This window comes from Anabas testudineus, chromosome 2, assembly GCF_900324465.2.
Source record: "Anabas testudineus chromosome 2, fAnaTes1.2, whole genome shotgun sequence".
Classification (NCBI taxonomy): Eukaryota; Metazoa; Chordata; class Actinopteri; order Anabantiformes; family Anabantidae; genus Anabas; species Anabas testudineus.
Window position 1 is genome coordinate 10,920,404 of NC_046611.1, and position 21,451 is coordinate 10,941,854.

The window sequence follows — 21,451 nt, forward strand, 5'->3', positions numbered from 1 at the left end:
TAAACAACAAGCCACAGAATATAAGATGACATATTCTTTTAATGCCAGCAGATTTTGATACCAGTGAAGTAAAACAGCAGCGAGTTAGGGGCTCCTCTATCACTGGGGGATATTTTGGGATTCTTTCCACAGCTGGTTAATTTTCAACTCTATGAAGCTGCCATGTTATACCACCCCTAGTGTGAACACGCCCGAGGACATGACTTGTTCTCTTATTCCCAGAAAATCACTCCATCCGTTTTTCCAGATGATTCTGTGAAGCAGCTTGACTTTTAAGTATCAGGTTTCTGGCTGAAGAAAAGACGAAGGTTTACAAGAAGTCAAGGCTGTAAACTGCATGTAAAAGATTCAAGATTTAAAAAGCTGCGTGAATCCCACAGGGAAATTTTTTTAGTTGTTGTTTGTTGATTATAGTGGCACAAGGTTAAAATATGTTGTTAGGATTCCTCCTCTGGGAGTTATAAAAACTAGAATTGCCTGGGTTCGTATGTAAATGTGACTTAAAATGTGATTCAATTTTCACAGAAGTCCTGAAACTCAATAAAGGGATGACAATGAAACAAACCATTTAAAAAAAAAGTCCCCAGAGGATTTATTGATTTGATTTGTTCAGAAAAACAGGATGAAACAACACAGGACAATGTTATTAATTATGTTTTTTATCACAGTGCAGTTTAATGGTGGTGAAAACAAAAGTTCCCACTGGGATCCTTGCTGGTGACCTTAACTGGTGACACAGGCCTCCAGCTCTCCTGAGGATCAGTGGCTGGAGTGTAAACTCCTTCAGGATTAGCCTCTAGGTTGCCAGATCCTCACACAACAAATCTGCTTTTCACCATGTAAACACACATAGATCAGCATACCAGAGGGTCACGCAAGAAGGGTCAGTTTAGAGCCATGTCTCAAGTTAACTCGACCATGATTATGACTTATATAGCATAGTTGTATATGTAAGGATCAGGAGATCCTCAAATCACGGTGGTGTGGTGGTTTGCACTGTCGCCTCACAGCAAGAAGGACCTAGGTTTGAATCTGTGGGTCGACCGGGTGCCTTTCTGTTCGGAGTGTGGACTTAGGTGTCAATGTGTATGGTTATTTGTCTCTATATGTCAGCCCTGTGACATATACCAGAAAACTATTTTGTAGTTAATGAATTGATGGATTAACATCAGCATCCCAGACTAACATATGAGACATATGTTTTAACTGGGTAAACTCTGTGAACGAGTTTAAAAGTCGCCTCTTTAACTTTGTTAGTTATTAAATAGCAATTAGGTAAAAGCCAGACATTATTCCATTTCAAACCATCCACAAAATGATTCCAGCTTTTAGAATTGTGGTGAAATCTCTTTAAAATAAAGTTCTTATGGATTTCTTCTTGCTATAGGGGTTTGAGGAGGAACAGATTTTTCCTACAAAAAAATTAACTGGAGGACGAGGAGGAAATAACAGAGGATCATTAATTCTTGGTTGTTACCCAAATAACTGTACCAGATGAGATTGCACCAAATACCTTAATTATTATAATTTCCAGGTGTTACAGGAATATTATTTTGACATAAGAATTCCTCATAAGTAAGCAGAGAACCATTTTATTAAACAGCCGATCAACCAAAATAATATTATTTTGGAACGAGTATTCAAGAAAAATGGATTTGTGTTTATAATGTTCCATATAAAATATGTGTGGGGTGAAAAATTATGTTTGTAAACAGATAACTTCATCAGGACTTTATCAATATTATACTTGCACACAATAAAGAAGTTTAAGCCACCAAGGTTAGATAAAAGATGGTGAGGGATCATGTTCCATATGCTGTAGATGTTGGGTTTTAAAAACTGTCTTCTCCAGTTAACCTTGAAATATTATTTAAGGTTGAGAAGTTCCAACAGTTTAGGCCACAATTTTGGGAAGACTTCCTCATAATTATTGTCTTGATATTGTTTGATTTATTTTTCCACAAAAACCTAAAAAGCATTTGGTCAATTTCTTCGCTGATTTTATTGATTTTATTAGTGGGGTTGTTGGGTTTTCAATATAATTCTGTATACAGTTATATTGTGTAAGGTCTGAAACCTTAAACACTCTAAAGTGCCTTGAGATGACTTCTGTTGGGATTTAGCGCTATACAAATAAAACTGACTTGTCAAGCTCTAAAGCCAGAGCAGCATAAGTTAATCGAGAGATTACTTTATAGTTTATAACAAGTGGGACCTTTCTGATATGAATTTTACCTCTTAACGTGAGATCCCTTAATAGCCACTGATTTAACTTCTTTATACTGTAGTTTTTTTAATGATGGGTTTGAAATTTAAACAGCATGAATGTTCAGAGCCATGAGGCGGCTGTACAGGTGCCCTACTAAGTAACATCACTACAAACAAAATGAGATTCGTGGAAAAACCAAAATAAGAGATAACAGAACTAACATGAACCAATCAGATAAACCTTCTCACTAGAAACACCTTCTAACCAGAGGTTTGAACTGAAATGTGAGAGGTGAGAGGTCAGTGGTTGATTATAGCCAAAGCGCCACTGACCTCTTGTGGCAGAGGAGAGAAACTGCGATTCCTCACAATTTTGATCTATTATTTAATATTGTATATTTTTCCACAATGACCTCTGCATTTCTTCTGATTCATATGATAAAATAATGTATCTATGTATTTACCTTAAGATAAGTATGCCTTACCTCTAGAAAAAATCTAATTCTTTATTATTAACTTTATTCTATTATTGTCCGAATTTCAAATCTATAAAATGACGTTTTCCAATGTTTTAATGCAAACAGATAAAAAATATAAACATACAAGTATTTAATGTAATATTTTCTGTATTAATCTTGTTCCCACCGTCTCCACACATTTGCTGTAATGGTGTAGTCATGTTTTTATTTTGTATTTCATTTCTTTTTTTTATATTTTGTTCAGTAAAGTATTTATTATTTATAAAGAATAGATATATTTATTAAAAAAAACTGACACACGCGTAAGATGCTTCGTCACTTCCGTTCGTAGCACGCAGGCTCACTATTTCAAAATAAAATGCGAGCGAAAAAAGTGTGCACCTTTTTTTAGCAATAAACGTGACAAATGCACTGAAAACTACGCACGCTTTTATAAAATCAGCTACACACGGCCACACTTGAACTCTTCACACACCCCAGGCTGTGTACGGTTTTTTTAAAGCTTGAGGCCGCGTTTTATGCTTCAACTTCCGGTTTGCCTGCCGCTATGGTAACCTTGTTGACTTGACGGAGACCAACAGTCGTTAGCTAACAGAGGTTAGCTGTCCGGCAGGAGAGACGCCAACATGCTGTCCGCTGTGGTGCTTTTTATTTTAATGGTGGGCTCTGTCTGTGTGTGTGAAGCTGCAGAAGAAAGAAAATTAGTTTATGTGACTGTGGTGAGTAATTTTAAAATCTGAAATGACTCAAACGCTGCTGAGCTCCGTTGAACTCTGTTGCACTTAGCATCGCTGCTGCTGCTGCTGCTGCTGCTGTTGTTGTTGTTGTTGTTGTTGTTGTTGTTGTTGTTGTTGTTGTGTTGTGTTGTTGTTGGTGTTGTGTTGTGTTGTGTTGTGTTGTGTTGTGTTGTGTTGTGTTGTGTAGACGGTCACGGAACTAAATTCAAACTGAGGCGTTTCAGCATTTTCTTTTCTTATTAGCGAACATGTGTAATGTGTGAATACAAATGAAGTCGTTCAAACATTGTTGATTTTTTGCTGTAAAAAGCGTTCAATTCAACTTTAAACGAACATATTTGAATTGTAAAGTGTGTTAAAGGCTTTGTGTGCTTTGAATTCAGACATTAAAGACACTACCAAACGACCAACAGCGGCGTTTCTCTGCAAATATTCAGCTGACAATTTAAATAGGTCATTTGAGGTCTCCTACACACATATTAACGTGTTTCCTGGCTGATAAAACAGATATAAACATGAATTACGAGTCCAACCTCTAAGTAATTGAGAGTAATGTGAGCAAATTGTCAGGCTCTCGACCTGTTAGGTGACAAAGCAGCTGTTTTCGCAAGACAGGCACCAGACTTCCATTTGGAAATGATCTTAATTTGTTCATAGGTGCTGATGTAATTTGGGTCATATCTCATGTATGAGCCACTGTTCATTAGATCAGATTTTTATAGCCTGCTGAAGATTTAAAGGTTGTCTGCTCCTTCCAGAGTTATGGTACACAAATATACTGAATAATTTAAGCACATCAGCCTTTAGTGTACACTAGTCTGTATTTGCATACTGTTCTTTTATTGCACATATCTTAATTTCCATCTGTCTGATTATTTTCTGTGCAAATTACACATGCAGGACGGCAGTTATATTAGTTGCAACAAAGTCCTTGCTTCTCTGAGCAGTGTAACAAGTTGTGAGCACAAACATAGGGACTCCTTTAGGGCATGACGAAGCTGAAATACTGGTAGAAGAAGTTTGTTTCCTGTTTATTGTTGTGTAAAACAGAACTCATACATTCTGTTTCCTTTTTATAGTGTTAAAGATGTGGACTTAAAATTACACTGGACACGCTCGTGTTTTCACAACATCAACAGTGTTGCACGTCTCACTGTGATAACATATAGTGATGAGGGTCAGGTCAGAAGGTCGCCATTGATTTTCTCATCAAGTTTTCTTGCGTGTTACTACTGCTGTTAATGTTTATGTGTTCTTATTATTGCTCTCATTCTTAGAAACAGTTGCCTGCTGGATAACTATCACTGGATTATAGGGCAGATAAGATTAAGAGTTTTAAAGGGTTAATCCAGCCTTCAAATAGAGCATACACATTTTTTCCAGCTATTTTAGACAAATTGGTCATGCATGTGAGAACTGGGTGAACACCAGAAAACCAGAAACCCAAATGCTTCTTTAGTGGCTTGAAGACTGAAACCTGAAACTGTTCTGCTTGAATAGAATACAAATGTGGTGGCATCTAGTAGTAAACTGACTGGACATCATTAATGTTCACAATAATAGTTTTGTATTTATAACTTTAAAAAAATCCCTTTAAAGTACTGTACATTTACATTTTTATGTGTTTTCTGCTTTAGTTTTAAATCAGATTTTAAAACTCACTTTTTATTGACTGTAACAATCTTTAGACTTCCTTTTTTGGTTTCTCAACATGCTTACACTTCGGTTTAAATTTTTGAGCTCATCTGAACCCTTCTGAACAACATTAGAATGTCTGACAAACACTTGGCAAGACCTTCACTATCTTCTGACTTGATTCAATAACCTCAGTGACCCAGATAAAACTAGGACGACGGCTTTGGCTTGATTCTGTTTCAGAGGAGCTTCACAGTGTTTACAGATGTAATAACAGTAGAATAATAACAATAGTAACCATTATCATTTGAGACATGCTATGAAATACAGACATCTACTCTCAACATTTGGAGATTCAGTTTTTAAGTAGGCAAAGGTCCAACATTGTGAAATATTTATTTGCAGAGAGACAGTCTACTGAGTCTTATCTCCTGTTATATCACTGTATCACTGTACAGTGACTGCACTGATGTTCAGTCATGTCAGCGTGACAAAGAATAACAGTATTAAAACTACTGCAGGATATGTATTGTTTTAGTTGTGTGCTGACTGAAATCCCGTCTCCCTCCTGCAGTTGTTTCGTCATGGTGACAGATCTCCAATCAAAGCCTATCCTACTGATCCATATCAAGAGAGTGACTGGCCACAAGGCTTTGGACAGTTGTCACAGGTATACTGTATATATTGTTTAGCGTGATCACAGTACTGTAGCAGTCAGTTACATTGCCTTGAATACTTGTTTTACTGAGTGTTTTGCTCCCTCTCAGGCCTTATGTTTATTACACATCAGTTGTACAAAGTACAAACTAGGCTAATCTCAAAATGCTCAGTGTTGCACGCTAATCAACACTATGTGAGGTTCCTATGATGATGTGTACTGTTATGTCAGTTTAAGGCCTGTACACTGCTGTTTTATTTATTGCTGAGCATCTGTAGAGACTGTAAAATGCCCTTAAATTCTCAAAATGCTGTGTATGATACATGTTACGACAACCTGTGCAGTTCTTTGAATATGTCTTGGTCTCTGCTCGTTCCACATGGTAATCTACATTCAGTGCTGTCATCAGCAGTATAATGACAAGTTGCCCTGTGTGTGTTTTTAGGAGGGGATGATGCAGCACTTTGAGCTGGGCCAGTTTCTGAGGAAGCGATATAAGGGATTTCTCAACGACTCCTATGACAGACATGAGGTAGGATATGGATTATCTTCCTTGCTGTTAGACCACACAGCCTGTCCTTTACACACAGATGGACATTTGTTAATATTTAGAAGGAGAAGGGGGCCCCTTGCCATGTCAGTGTTACACATGATTCCCACTGGTGCTGGAATTCCTGGAATATGACAGAAGTATGAGACGTGTTTTCTAAGAGGAGTTCCTCAGTCGGACTACTGTGTGTGTTTGCAGTTAAATATCAAGTGCTTAAACCTGTACATGAACAGACTGACCCTAGTCTGCCAATAGCTCTTAGTATGTGTTTGGACTAAATGTGATCCTTCACTGGCACCTTGTTTGTCCTCAGGTCTTCGTTCGCAGTACAGACTACGATCGCACCCTGATGAGCGCTGAGGCCAACCTGGCAGGTTTGACCTCTAAGCAACCACCTTCTCTGATGTCTTGTACTCTTCCTCCTCACCTCCAATGTGTTAATTATTGCCATCATCTTTTGCAGGGCTCTACCCCCCCAGTGGTCAGCAGGTCTTCACACCGGGCTTGAACTGGCAGCCAATACCTGTACACACGGTGCCGCAAAGTGAAGAGAGGGTATGTTTATATTTGTTAGCTCCTCAATAAAATGTATTCAGTGAACTTTGTCTGAACTTTTCGTCTCTTTTTTTCAGCTCCTTTCATTTCCTCTAGGTGACTGTCCTCGCTACAAACAGCTGATGAATCAAACTGAACACTCACCAGAGTTTCTGAATGTCACCAAAACATACCAGGTACAGGTCTTGTCTTTGGTAAACTATATGTATAGTGCCACTGAGGTGATTTTCCCAAGTAATTCTGGAATTACCGGGAATTATGTAGCAATAAAACAAGGATAAAGTAGAGATCAGTCATCCAGCTCATCGTTATGCCAAAGGTGCTACTGAATTACCCTGTTCAACTAGCTGACTAACCTGCTGGGTTTACGGTAGCGCTGGTTCAGGGTTGATTCAAGAACTGGTTTGCTTTTCCACAGGCCAGATGACTACAATAGAGCCACGTCATGACATCACCATTTACATTATTTACTGCATATGTCTGTTTTTACAGCTACGCCAACACCAAGCACAACAGCAAGCCCTGAACTGTCTCTGTGAAATTGTTGCTCCTGGTGTTACGAGTCTATGCTGGCATTCAAACACGACCAGTCCAACACATTTTCATTGCTCTTTGTGATCACTGTGGACAGGAATTATGTTAGATATGGTTTGATTCTAGATAAAACTGAAAGTTACTGCTGGCCTTCGTTAGCTTTAGCCTTTAGCTAGTTCATTTTACCAATCGTACTGCAGTGAAGCAAATTTATTAAATGACAAACAGATTTTTATCTTTACTGGAAAATTTTACTTGGTCTTCTTAGTTCTAAGCAGCAACTGAGCCCACAGCAGCAAAGAGTTGATGAAAGCTGTAACCGGTTTTCCTGGATAAATAAATAAATAAAATAAATAAATATATATATAAATATTTTAGTGATAAATGTTTATATGTGGTTGGAGTTACTGAGATTGTTGTATTTTTCTCTTCAGGACATCATAGATCTGGTGAGGAATAAAACCGGACTCAATAAAACGAATGTGGAATCAGTGTGGAGCGTGTACGACACACTCTTCTGTGAGGTGAGAACACAGACACGCAGACCAATGAAAACAAGAAGTGAAAAGTTTTGTCCTGATGTGACCGACACACATACATCCCCCTACAACATTGAAGTGCTGACTGTAACCACTGCAGCACAGCATTTGCCATCAGTTCTTTGTAACTAAATGAATCTCATGAGATGGTTTTACTCTCGTGACTCAGCTGGCCTCGGAACGTGGAAGTTTTGCAACTAGTAGTAGCAGTTTCACATCACATCATTTCACCTTTTTTTTTCCAAAATGTCCTAACATTTCAGATGAACGTCCTTTAGAATCACTCAGAGTGTGATAAATATGAGCTAATGTGAGACTGCAAGGTTGCTGAGTACAGCCACAGAATAATTAAGCAACAATGCGGGAGATACTTACAGAGAGAGAGCGCGTGCAGTGAAGAGGAGGAGGCTGACAAAGTGCTAACGAGAACAAAAAGGCAGTTTGGCAAATTAATCACTCCTTAATTAAAGCTTCTTTTGGCCTCTCACACAGTTTGTACAATTCACACTGTGTTTGCTCCTTGTGTGTGTTCAGTCCCGTCACAACAAGTCGGCTCCTGCGTGGGTGACTCCTGATGTGATGGAAAAGCTCAAAGTGCTCAAAGACTTTGGATTTCAGGTAATAGCTGCAATAAATATAGCGAGGTTTCAGTTGGGAGTTTTGGTTCCTCTTGCGGATTTAAATGTGGGTTTATTATGAAGCTAACTAAAACTAGTAGTTAAAATACATTTATTAACTCCATTTAATGTCTGATTTTGACAGGTCATTTTTGGGGTCTACAAACAACAAGAGAAGAGCCGACTGCAGGGAGGTGCGTGTGTGTAGCTCAAAAGGCAAAATATTTGAACATTAAAGAAAAGTCTTGACTAGTTCCCAAAAACAGTGATGTATGAAACATTTGTTTGCATAAGGTGTGTCAGGTTTTGGATACATGCACAGTAATAGTGATTTGAATTATTAATAATATTGAATATCCGACCTTTAATTCAGACTACATAGGTGAAGTAAGAATTGCTGTTTGTTTAGGTATCCTTCTGGGTGAAATAGTGAAGAATCTTTCCAAGATGGCGGTACCAGACCCGAACCAGAGGCAGAAATTGATGATGCTGTCAGCTGTAAGCTAAAAGATTAATACTGGAAGAATGAATTGCTTGATTTTGTTTCCTGTTTTACTCGTGGTTCCAGCCCATCTGCTAAGCTAAGCTAACTGACGTTTGACTGTACCTTAATTTACCATGCACCTGTGACGGTGGTATCAGTCTTCTCATCAAATGTAAGCCTGTTCTTTTAATGTGTGTGTCTGTTCCTTCCACAGCACGACACCACTGTAGCTGCTCTGCAGGCCAGCTTGAATGTGTTCAATGGAAAACAGCCGCCATATGCCTCCTGTCAAATATTTGAGCTGTACAGGGACACCAATGGGTAACACACACTGAAGATACTGTAGATACTCAGACAAGCATATTATTGACACACACTGTGAGATATGAAGGAGGTTATAAAAGAAGAACATTTAGAATGCATGACAAAAATACTTTTAAATGTAAGCACTTAGTACTGAAATAGTCACATTATCATTATTTTTTAACAAATGCTATATTTAAGTCAGTAATCCACACTGCACAGTGATCGGTATGTTTTTCACCCACTGCAGAGAGACATTTTAACATTTTAATCCAATGAATATGGATTATTAAAAACTGAGATCTTGTTCCTCTTTTTGCTTCCAGCTCTGTTTCAGTATCATTGTTTTACCGGAATGACAGCACAGTGGAGCCGTACGCTCAGCAGCTGCCTGGCTGCTCCCTTAACTGCCCCCTAGATGATTTTGTGAGAATTACAAAGCTGTCTATTTCAGACGACAGGGACAAAGAGTGTCAAGTGCCTTCAAAAGGGACAGACAGAGGTGAGCTGCTAACACACAAGCTCAATTTAAAACTCAAGACTGTTAAAATGACAGAAAAAAACATGTTCTCTCTCATTTCTTTCCTTTTCCAGGAGTGATCATCATTCTGGCGGTGTCCGGCTGCCTGCTCTTACTCTTCGTCTCCCTCCTTCTTGGCATAATGTGCTGGCATAAGGAGCCAATTGGTGGCCGGGGATATCACCATGTGCTCAATCATGAAGGTGGAGAGTATTCCTGACAAAAGCACAAACTCCTCCCTCGGAGGTCTACAAGTGTGGTGTCTTGGGACAGCAGTGATGACGACGAACTGTAAAACTCCTCGGTAACCAGATTTATGGCTCAGTCGCCCTCTGGTTCGGGACCAGAGTTTTATTTAAACAGGGAATTTCTACTCAATCAAAGGGAAGACTTCAGAAACATTTTAAATTAAGCTTTTAGAGGAAAACAGATTTTTTAAAAACTTTATCATCACTGTTAATTTTCACGATGCTGCTGCAGGGACCAGAAATACACAGCACCACAGCACAGCTTTTGCCATCAGTTCTTTAACCAGCTAAACAAGGCAGCAATTTTATAAACACTGTTGGTTCTGTCTGGGTTTTTAAAGTTGTTGTTAAGTTGTGGACCTTCAATGGCTACAGAAAAGTTTACAAATTGAAAGTTAAGATTTTAATCAAAGCGATAATTATGTGGAAATGGTGCATGTCATTTAAAATTGTCATATTTTAAGTGTTTTGCGACATGTTGATATCCTGCCAGAAAAAGTAGCCCAACTAAGACTTTACTCAATTATAAAATACGTGACATGAGTGTGTGTATATGTTGGTTAATGTTGTTCTTATGTGTGCGTGCGTGTGTGTTTGTTGGTGTTGACTCTGAGCCCTAATGACCAAGATGCCTTAAATATTTGTAATTGTGTAGTTTTTTTTTTTTTTTTTTAGGTTTGAGATTGTTTTGATGTGAACCTCTGCGTCCATTTTAAAGAAATATGATCTTGTTTAGATTATTTTCAAATAATTAATGTCTGCAAACGTTTTGAATTGTTGCTTTTTTAAGCCATCAGCTTAGACTTCTTATAAATAAAATCCTGCTCTGTCTCTATGAAACAAGCATCTCTTACTGCATAACAGACATGAAAAAACAAACTAGATCTAAAGACAAGGTTTTGTATTTTAAGACATGGTTTCTTTGTGTGTGCTTTGGGTTTAAAAAAAAAAAAAGAAAACATAAAAAACTACCTGTAATGCCAAAGTGAAAACATTTGTAGAAAACTTGACCATGTTTTGCAGTGATGAGGACAGCGGATGTCATGTTCCTCAAACCTATTGAGTAATATCACTCACATGATGGGAAAAGTCAGCACCATAAATGCTGAGGTAGAAAGAGTGTTTTACAGAGAAGAAATATTCTGATTGGCTTTTGTTTTAAAAACAGTGCAGTAGGCCTTTATTTAAACACGGAAGTGCTTTTCTTGCATACATTATTAGTGAACTGTTGCACAACAGGTTACATTCAATATGGCCATGGATAAAACAATCCATTAAACAATTACTACTTCCTTTTCAGAACAGAACAAACACACTGCTACACAAATAATATCACCTTTAAAAGAAGATATGACAGAGTTCTCTTTAATACAGAAGCATGCAGGTGTTCATTTTTCTCAAACAGCTGGACCCAAGAGTGAGGACTTCACTGCCATGAGACTAATTTAAAGTGTCCTGTGAAACGCCGTACTTCTGCTAATCGACTTTGCCAGTCACTTCTTGCTGCTCATGACAAACCCAGCGGCAATTATGCTTTTTTTTTTTTTTAATTGCTAGCATGACGTCAAATGGACATTTACAGATTGGGTTTTATGACAGCTGAGTAGGTATCATGATTTTAAAAATACGTGGGCAGCGTTTCCCTTCAACCCAGATCTACTGGATTTGGTGTGAGAACTGGGTCGTGTACAAAAATGTTCTATTAAAGTGAATTATTACTTACAGGCTGCAGTCTGCCATGAGATTCATTTTTACATGATTGACCATGGTAGTAATAGTAAACAGTAAATATTGTAAGATAAAAAAAAACATTTAAAGGCATACTAAAATTTTAAAAACAAAACTCTACTATCACACATTCTTACTCAAAATGTCACGTAACACACAGGGATCAGTAATCGATTAACTGGAAACACACAATTAAAAACATACATCATCCGACCATTTCTTGTGCAAAAATAGTTTCCTTAAGGAATGAAGCTATTAGATATGACAACATGTGATGGCACACTGACATTTCCTTTCTGAAAGGATAAATAGTAACGTATAGCATGAACACATAAAGTAGGATAGGACGTCCTACATTCAGGCCCCACAGCCTTTTTCTCTGAAGGCAAAGTCCTAAGTGCAAATTGTTGCCTCACAGCTCATAAGGTATCAGATTACATGAAGGTTTGGGGTTTTTTTGGTTAAAAAAATGTGTTACAGAGTTCCTTTCACTACTTTTTTCAACTCCAATGGTGAATGGGAGTTACGTTCTTACTTTAACTTGTTATTTATTTAAATCTTAAACCCCAAACGTCTAACAACTTGACATGGTAACTGTACTTTGCTGCTATATCAATTCAAATTGACACTAATCTTAAGTAGCAGCTACAAATTTAGGGGCTGTAAGCTGTTTATATGGATGATGTTTGTGAACATTAAAATAAATTGACCAGTATTTTGATTATTAACGTTGAAAAATGCTAATTTACATGTCAAACTATACAGTCCAAGAGTTAAGTTGACTGAGAAGGCAGGCTAAGTGTTTAGCTTGCTAACGGATTTGTACAACTATATATATATGGCACCAAATTTAGCAATCAGTTTTGAAAACATAATATTTTGCCACTAATAAAATATTATTAGTATGATAGATGGAAGTTTTGTTAGTAGTTTGTATTTAGTTGTGCCGGGTCTCTGAGAATTTTCTTCAAGCTCATTTTTTGCTTTACCACTCCAAAAACCAACGGTAAATTAGCAAGAGCTAAATCCTGTTGTTAAGTATTCAGGCCAAAAAGTGAGAAATGCCCATTAAAATGTAAAATCTAAATACCAATTAAAACAATTGTTTCATGTGTATGTCAATTTAACACGGTCACGTAACCTATTATTGAAAAACCAAATAACAGTTTGACAAATGCTGGGTGAATATAACACTTTCAGCTTCTGACGTTAGCTTAGTAGCTCCTGTCTGTGCAGGGCAATACCATCCAAAGAAGCACAACTGGATAAAATGTACAGAGAATAAGGGAGATGAGAACAATGATTGTCTGGTCCCTGATGATTCCAGTCTCAAAAATGATCATTTAACCAAACCGTGTAACAGAAAAGGTTTGGTCTTTGCAGTTTGACATGTATTAGCCATATTAATCTGCGCTGGGTTTCATTCGGTCCATTTAATGATGGCGAAGTCATCAAAAAGCTGTTAGTCATGGCACAATAGCCTCCCAGATGCTGATTCCACCACATTTCTCTGGAATCGGTTGGGGAACCAATTTTTATAGCGACCTTGGTCCTTAGCAATCATTCAGATTATCTCTCAAAAGTACCTGCTTTGATTTTTAGGCGAGCAAGATGATGACACAAATACAGGTAATAATTAGTTATTAGTTTTTGTCAATCTGTACAGCGCACGCTTAATTCTGTGGAGTGCAGAAATACGTTTGCGAGCCGCAGTAATAATTCTGGGGTGTGGAATAGTAGTTACTGTGATGATGGTGGTGGTAGTTGTTCTGCGGGGTCGAGTAATAGTTGTGGTGGTGATTGTGACTCTGGATGTTTCCATAGGCAAAGAGGAGAGGGGCTGTGGAGGGTGGTGGCTGCTGGGTGGATGCAACACCCGCTGTCAGAGTGCCGTTACGTTGGATTGAGCCGTACCAACTAGATGTACCTAACTGGGGCGTGGTGGAGAGAAGACTGATCGAAGAGGAGCGTTAAAGAGAATAAAGGAGAGAGAAGATAAGGAAAAGAGATAGGGAACAGTTAGCGTATTGATTTTTCAATGCACCCCGTTTACAACACAGTTAAATCAGCTGATTTGCTGATGATACCTTGACTGCCTACCTGGCCCGATCAGCCCTAGTGTTAATACTCCTGGAAAGGTCGTCATCGCTATCATATCGTCGAGGGTTGTCAAAGAAATAAGCTCTGGAACTGAAACTGTGACTGTTGATCATCCCTCCTGGAGCCTGTGAGGCAGAGATGATCCAGTTTCAGCGTGGTTTACAGCATACGAGAAAGTTCATGTCTGATAATTACTGTTATTTTACCAGATTTTGATTGGGCCTCTGCACTCTGAAGAAAACCACCACTAAGCTGGTAGGCAGCAGCTCCCAAAAGAACAGAATGATACCGAACACAACGTAGGCTTCACCGCTGATCTCCTGCACGTCCGCCTGCAACACACAAACATATCTACACTGTTTTGACCACCCTATTGAAATAAATGGAGACAAAGACGAAGACAAAATGTTTCCAGCCTTTACGTTCAGCTAGGTTTCTGTGGCTTAATACTGCTGACACAAGAGTGGCACTGATCTTCTTATGTCTGTCTGAGCAAGCAAGTCAATAATCGTATTTCTCAAAATGTCAAACTATTTCTGTAACTTTCCTGTCAATAACTTTTACCCATGTAACTCATTCAACATCCAGCACAAGGAATTGTATCCAAACTTCATCATTCCAGCACATAAACTAAAGCTAGGGGAGTATAATCCCAAAGACCACATAGAACAAAAGTAATACAAAAGCACCACAGACAATGTAATTAATCTATGTTTAATTACTGATGCAAATACGTCGAATTTTTGTCTTTTTGTGCTGAAAATTGTTGTATGTGACATAAAACTCGTGTAGACAGACATACACAGAGAGGGACAGAATATTGTTGAACTGGCAGCTGGTATACAGACAGATTATAGGAATCATTTGCAATATCAGATTATGTCCACAAATACAGATTAGATATTGTGTGTATGTGTATGTGTGTGTGTGTGTATCACAACCAACACACACAAACACTATTCAAATGGGCTGTCCATCGCAAAGCCCTGATGTAGGTCAGGACACACACACACACATCTATTTATAGATGTGTGTGTGTGTGTGTGTGTGTGTGTGTGTGTGTGTGTGTGTGTGTGTGTGTGTACAAAGCCCCTAACCCCACTGAGAAACCCCACTGCTTCCTCAAATCTCATAAGATGGTTTGTACACAAACACACACACTGGCTAAATAAAAGCTTATTTTCCATCTACACTCGAACTTACTTGGTACATTACCTGATCAGAGACACTGTACCAGCCATAGTTGAACGGACTGAGTCGGTCCTGTGGCGAGAGGGCCACCACTACCAGGTTGTAACAGGCTCTAGATGTGTACAGGAGAATGACCACAGCTCCTATGGCTGTAGCTTGGCACACTGATGTACCCTGGAAGAAGAGGCAGACTATGTTATTATCTCATTATAGTTGGCTGCTTTCCTGGGATTGCAGTCAATGCAAATATGGGCCACAGATATATGATCTGCCCATATGACTGAGGCCTCTCTATGACCGACATGGCCAGAGGTTTTGTATTAATAGACACAAAATTAGGCATCTTTATATGTGATTCTTTCAAAATGTATTACTTTTGCATGTTTTGTTTTTCTAGTTATACTACAAGTAACGTTTGGTATCGTTTCCAAATTATGTCTATATAGGCTCATAACTACAACGATTTGTGGAATAGTTACATGTTATCACAATAATATTAGTTTTTTTTTGTTTTTTCTCAACATAAAGCATCATTTTTTTGCTAAATTAATTGTAAAATAGTTTTTTTTTCTACCTTGGACTCGAGGTAAACGTTGGCAGAGGACATCTTGGCAATCTTGAAGATGCAGACGGCCAGTGAGATGGCACATAGGACAAACAGACTGTCATTGATCAGGACCCGAGCCAGGACTGCGTGTCTGACACCCCCATCACTGGAGAGATTAAGTTACACACAATTAAAACAGTCTCTATATGTGTCATTACTATGAGGGGACTAAATATTATATTACAGGTATTTTTTGATTACCTTGGTGACTCCGAGCGCTCCAGAGCTGCCTGCACTAACAATGCACAAGTCAAATTCACCACCAAGAAACATATACTGAGACACAGGAAGAACAACCGCAGAGGAACCCTGGAGAGAGAAAAGACAAGCAGTAAGGGGTTAGCCCAAAACAAAAACTGTTTATTCATAAACCACAGCTAATTAAAATTAATGTTTTCTGAAGCTGCAAACCAACTGCGTGTGAGGGGAAAAGAAAGGATATAAAGAGAATCTGGTCTGGAGCCATATTCTGAATCAGTTTGTTTTAGAATATGTTTGAATCATAAACATCAGACAGGTTAATAGAGGAGTAGGACAGACTTACTTGTATTTGGTGAGCTCTGGGGAATACTTGGCTTTAGCCTTAAACATCACCTAAAAGAAGAAAAGAAGAAGAATCAGCCAGAATGTACATAAAATCAAAGCATTGGATCATAAATATGACATTTTTGAAGCTATGATAGAAAGAAAAACAGCAAATGCTGGTGGATATTAGAAGAGGAGTGAGAAGTTAACACAACGTGGGGAAATTCCTGGGTCTCACTGAAATACACACATACAGTGTTGCAGCATATTCAAAGAGGAAAACAAGAGGGTGTAGAGAGAGTCCACACGACAGTTTCAGAGTTGAACTAATTACTCCTGTTAAAGTAAAGTTAGAAAATACAGTGTTTATATTGAATATAAGCTGAGAGGAAGAAAAAAACACACAAGTGCTTTTGCATTTCATTAAATGTCAAGCATCCTCTACAATTAGTTATTAGTTGGCCGACGCTTTTATCTAAAGCCTCTGAACACAGAGTTTAATTTACTTCCGGCAACATCTTTTTAATTGCATATACTACTGACTCTTGAAATTGAATTTAATCTGGTCTGTTACCAGCTGTCGATTTGACAGATGGTTCCAATAAAGTTAAATGTTTTGCCTGTTATTCACTTACTGCTGTTTGCAGGGGCAGCACGGTTCTGTTCTGTCACTGATAACCTTTTGTTAGAAAACGTGTGAGAAATGGTCACTGTTGCTTCCCCATGATGTGCTCTGGTGTCTTTTAGTTGTTGATTTTGTCTGAGCAACTGCCCAAAACCCAAAGATTGCTTATTTAATTTCATTTTATTGTCTGACATGATTATGATCACATTAATAGTCAGGTCTAGCCAAACAAAACTACATATCGACTGCCAGCTGACTTGCTGCCAACATGTTATCAGTAGCAACCTTAGAGAATATCGAACTGTACTCAAGTCCAATGTAAGAGTGTGCAAAATGTGGGACACAGGCCTCAACTGATCTAGTTCAGTCTCTCCTGGATCAAAGTCTCATCTCCTCTGTCAAACACTTGAAATCATCTAATTAATGATGATACTAATCCATTTATAAGATTATATTCTAGATGCCATGGCCACACTGGCCCTGAAAGTTGCTCAACATCGCCAGCTTTCAATTTAAATGCACATACGCTCCCACACATAAGCAGCCTTTTGTGTGAGAATGTAGGCCAGACAGAGGTAATTTGTAACCTAGAAATGAAGCAACCAGACAAGAGAGTGCTGCCAGATTACATACCTTATGTGCACTTTATGTGTGTGGACATTAAAAACATCTGTGTAACTATAGCTAAATCAGAAGGAGATTTGACAGATCTGTGTTTAACAGATCATTTCCATCCCCCTGTAGTAAGAAGGGGCTAAAAATCTATCACGGGGAAATAAATCACAGGACAGGAAACATGCCTGACTCATCAGAAAACAAGTGTTTCCACACACCAGTGTATGCGACATAAGATCATGTCACAGTGGAATAATATTCAACTAACAGGTCCCAGTTAATTTTCTTTCACTGATTTCCATGTTAAATGTGCCATTCAGCAGTGACGCACTGAAGCAGGAACTGAAGCAGGTGTTGTGACACCGGTTAAACAAAATATTAATCATACTGGACTATAACCTTGTAAAGAGTCAGAATTTTTTGTTACTGTGTGAAAGGCTATCTAAAGGTAGAAATAAACGGAGGCTGTTTTAGTCAAAGCTCAAGAAGAAAGACGTTTTAATTTTATTTTGCACACCAGCCTTTGTTTTTGACAACAATCTGGTCCTGGTTATGGATAAAGCCTCCAAGGTGTTCTACTGGATTCTACCGAGAGAGCATACTTGGCCAGGTCATTGTTTTTCCTCTCGGTGTGATTTTTGAAGCATGTTTCAGATCACGAGCATTCACAGTCCATCCAGAAATGTCACCTCCTGTCACCTCTTTGCCAAAGACACTGGACCCCCACCTGAGCCAGACTTCCTTATTCTGGTTTGATCTGCTCAAACAATGTGCGGCAAGGTTTAACCAACAGTTTTGTGACATTTTATGAGAAACGGTTTTCCTTGTAGACACCATCTGTAGAGGCTGACGTCATGCACCTAACCACTGCTGCAACTGTCTCACAATCTGATTTCTTGCATGTTTGCGCAATTCCTTACCAGGTGGAGCCATGTTGCATCAACCCAAAACTGAGAAAGCCATTGTGTTCACAGTTATTTATAAGCTTAAATCACTTTTAGTGCACTAACTTTGTACTTCAGGTCCCGTGTTTTCTATGTAGTCTAATGTGTTTGCTTCTCATAATATATAAGATGAAACAGTCTACACTCAATTTAAATAGTGAACCAGAACAGTAAACCTTTGGGCCTGAAAATCAAAACAATCAGCAAAGACAGTCTAAATGCTCCACAATGATCAGAAGGTTGGGCTTTTTCACACAAATGTAGACATGTCATCCATTCTTCAGCATCAAATTTTGATTATAGCGGCTTTAATGTTAAACTTTAAATAGGGGGGTGACCTTTTTGGTTTGGGATCACATTCAACATGTGCATAGTTTCTACTGTGGAAGAAAATATGATATTACTCAGGTCTGACCAGGCCAGACATGAAACCACAAGGAGGAAAAGTGTGTTCACAGAGCTGGCCAGTCACATGATTCTCCCAACATAGATAGAAATGCAATTTTGAAACCTATAATGACAGGTTTAGCAGATATGGAAGAAGGCCATTTTGTTGCTAATGACGGGGAAAGGAAAAAAAGAGCTGCTGTAGTTAAATAGGTGCCATTTAATGCAGCAAAAATTCGATTTTAACTTATATTCTTTTATTTCAATTCAGAACTATAGTAGCTTGTAGGCTTGAACTGGTCCTAGATCAGCTGACGGGCTCCGCAGTTTGTTCAGCAATCATATGACACCATTGGTTTCATTACCTAAACTTGACTCAGCCAGTCGGACAAGCTTTACCTTGCCCAAATCACACCCTATATGTGATCCACAAAGTGTTTTCCTTTGAGGCAATGATTGAACTCGAGAGGCGTTAGCAACTGAACTAACATATAGAGAGTAGGTGTTTCTGAGAAAGACACAAACAAATCTGGTGTTAAACAGCTGCAACTGACCAACTGCGTCCCTCCCTGTTTCTATAAACACACACACAGTTTGTGATAACATGCTACTGACAGGGACATTTGCTTCAGTCCTGTGCTCTTTGAATGGGAACCCTCATTGAAGCTGGCCCTTGATGCAACGCAGGCTTTTAGCGTGTGATCTTGAAATCTTTCACCTCAGCACGTGAAGTGAGTCGACATGCAGTGCAAATCAAAAGCTGCTTCAAGTCTGTCAGCCCACTCTCCTATGGAAGATGTAGACAAATGGCGACCACACTGACCACATTTCCATATCCACATTGGGAAATGTGCTTATTCTTTTTCTTTCCAAGAGTTACATGAGAAGACTGGTACCTTTGAACCTATTTCATGTCCATCCATATGAAGCTGTGCTACGTTCCATTCAGCACCAAAATCTAACGTTGTTTCTGTGCCAGCCAGGCAGTTCTAGCCAGGTTAGGCATTGTTAGCGTAAATTCTGACTAGAAAGTAAAAAAATCTACCAAATGGCACCTTTGAAGCTCACTTCCTAACATGGGACACTGTGTGTGTTTGGTCAATCATATAACATGTAAAATAAATTGGGTTTTGCAGGACAGGGGTTACGTGGGACTTGTTATTGGCTGGGTGCAGTAACTTACACTACACTAGTTTAATTTAATCTTTGATTGCAACCAACAGTTATTTTCATTGTCCATTAATCAGCTCTGCTAATATGATCACAATGAATCAATGAATCCTTCTGTCTATACTGGATCTGTGAATAACAAACTCTGTCACAGTTTCCCAAATGGCCTGGTTTTCTTTGCTATAGAGAAAGACTATGGAAACCAGAAACAACACGGGGGAAGTCGGAACTAGTTGATTTTAAAAAAAGCACAGTCAAAGCCACATGACACGTGTAGTTTCTACTCATTCATCTATGATAAGTGGACAGTTAATGTTTTTTTGCTGCAAATTCGATGCATCAAAAATGGTCGTGACAATGATTAATTAGAGAGATTAATTAACTAGAGTTGGATAAGCATCCTTACAGAGTTTCTGTCCATATGGATGATGTTGGTACCAGGACTTGAGAAGCTTAGATTAACAGCAATCCCTCCAAAGGGTCAACTGAATATAAAATAATAGAATAGCAATGCCATCTGTTTTCTATCTCTCTCACACAGATATTTCTCCTTCTGTCTTTGTGACACAGTCCATTCATTAACCCCTGACCACCACCTCAAGCATCACAACTAACTTGGTGAAGGGGGTTAAGCATTTAGGCACCAACCATGATTCTAAAACCAGGTTTAAACCCCATAAATCAGAAAGTGATGACCCACAGAAATCTCAGTCCTCCCAAAGACAGACCACACAGATGAAAGGCTACAGTCCTACCTGTGTGAAGTAGAGGTTGAGCAGGCAGAGAGTGAAAAACTGCAGGCAGACAGGGCAGCAGTAGAGCAGCCAGTAGGCCAGAGGCTGCAGCTGGTTGGCCTGCACCACATTTTTAAAGTAGAACGAGAAGAGGGTCGTCCTCAGCGCTGCCCACAGCAAACACAGAAACAAAAACACGCTCTGGTAGCTGAAGCGCTTGTGTCCGTAGTGCAGAATGAGCCAGAGCTGCAGGTAAACGAAAGCAAACAGGAAAGAGTAGAGGACGGTGTAGATGGTGGTTAGACTGAGCTCCAGTGTTGGGGAGATTGCAGCTCCTGGGGACTCCTTCAGTGAGGTAAACAAATGGGGATTAACCTCCTCCCCTGCCGAAAACATCTCCACTGGCGGATCTCCCTAACACATGAGATGCTACCGAGGCTAAATCATTAAAACTGGATGAAATCTGGGCTAAATTCAGCGTGGGTGATAAAAAGACGAGAATATTCGGGGAAAAAATTGCCGATAAAAGCAGTTTATTCTGAAAAGAAGTGGCATAATGGAACTGTGCTGTGGTTTAGATCCGATGTTTGCTGGAATAAGAAATGGAATCTAGTTTTTTAAAATGCCGTGTTAAAAATAACTAGAAAGAGATAAAGAAAACAAGAGAGAGGTCCCCCTGTGACTCTCCGCAAAGCTGCTCACTGCAAAAAACAACTTGAGGGGGTAAAAAACCTCCAGATCAGCTGTGATGCAGTTTT

The 21,451-nt window shown here is 38.9% G+C and overlaps 2 protein-coding genes across 3 annotated transcripts; one reads left to right on the forward strand and one right to left on the reverse strand.

The window, feature by feature from the left end:
* Window positions 1-3,256: 3,256 nt before the first annotated feature.
* acp2 (acid phosphatase 2, lysosomal) lies at window positions 3,257-11,980 on the forward strand. The gene is made up of 13 exons (XM_026362803.1): window positions 3,257-3,406; window positions 5,634-5,729; window positions 6,163-6,249; window positions 6,581-6,641; window positions 6,731-6,822; window positions 6,900-6,998; window positions 7,791-7,880; window positions 8,430-8,513; window positions 8,658-8,706; window positions 8,922-9,010; window positions 9,211-9,317; window positions 9,626-9,801; window positions 9,894-11,980. Exons 1-13 carry the CDS (start codon window positions 3,314-3,316, stop codon window positions 10,037-10,039), a joined length of 1,269 nt encoding a protein of 422 aa, XP_026218588.1. The 5' UTR covers window positions 3,257-3,313; the 3' UTR covers window positions 10,040-11,980.
* Window positions 10,732-21,391, reverse strand: gpr137c (G protein-coupled receptor 137c). 2 transcript variants are annotated; one of them, XM_026362801.1, is made up of 8 exons: window positions 20,715-21,391; window positions 16,238-16,287; window positions 15,895-16,002; window positions 15,661-15,799; window positions 15,111-15,260; window positions 14,102-14,227; window positions 13,896-14,020; window positions 10,732-13,748 (listed from the first exon to the last, which is right to left on the reverse strand). In XM_026362801.1, the coding sequence occupies exons 1-8, from the start codon at window positions 21,087-21,089 to the stop codon at window positions 13,469-13,471; spliced, it is 1,353 nt and encodes a 450-aa protein (XP_026218586.1). In that variant the 5' UTR covers window positions 21,090-21,391; the 3' UTR covers window positions 10,732-13,468. The 2 variants fall into 2 exon arrangements, with proteins under 2 accessions (XP_026218586.1, XP_026218587.1); XM_026362802.1 differs by having other exon boundaries at window positions 13,646-13,748; window positions 13,883-14,020.
* Window positions 21,392-21,451: the final 60 nt, after the last annotated feature.

Excerpts from the sequence above, each read along its gene's own strand:
- acp2 (XM_026362803.1), top strand. The coding sequence starts at position 3,314 with ATGCTGTCCGCTGTGGTGCTTTTTATTTTAATGGTGGGCTCTGTCTGT. Across the intron at positions 6,999-7,790 it reads ATGTCACCAAAACATACCAG|GACATCATAGATCTGGTGAG; the intron begins GTACAGGTCTTG and ends TTTTCTCTTCAG. Across the intron at positions 7,881-8,429 it reads ACGACACACTCTTCTGTGAG|TCCCGTCACAACAAGTCGGC; the intron begins GTGAGAACACAG and ends GTGTGTGTTCAG.
- gpr137c (XM_026362801.1), bottom strand. The coding sequence starts at position 21,089 with ATGTTTTCGGCAGGGGAGGAGGTTAATCCCCATTTGTTTACCTCACTG. Across the intron at positions 14,228-15,110 it reads GGTACAGTGTCTCTGATCAG|GCGGACGTGCAGGAGATCAG; the intron begins GTAATGTACCAA and ends TGTGTGTTGCAG. Across the intron at positions 13,749-13,895 it reads ACTAGGGCTGATCGGGCCAG|TCTTCTCTCCACCACGCCCC; the intron begins GTAGGCAGTCAA and ends CTCTTCGATCAG.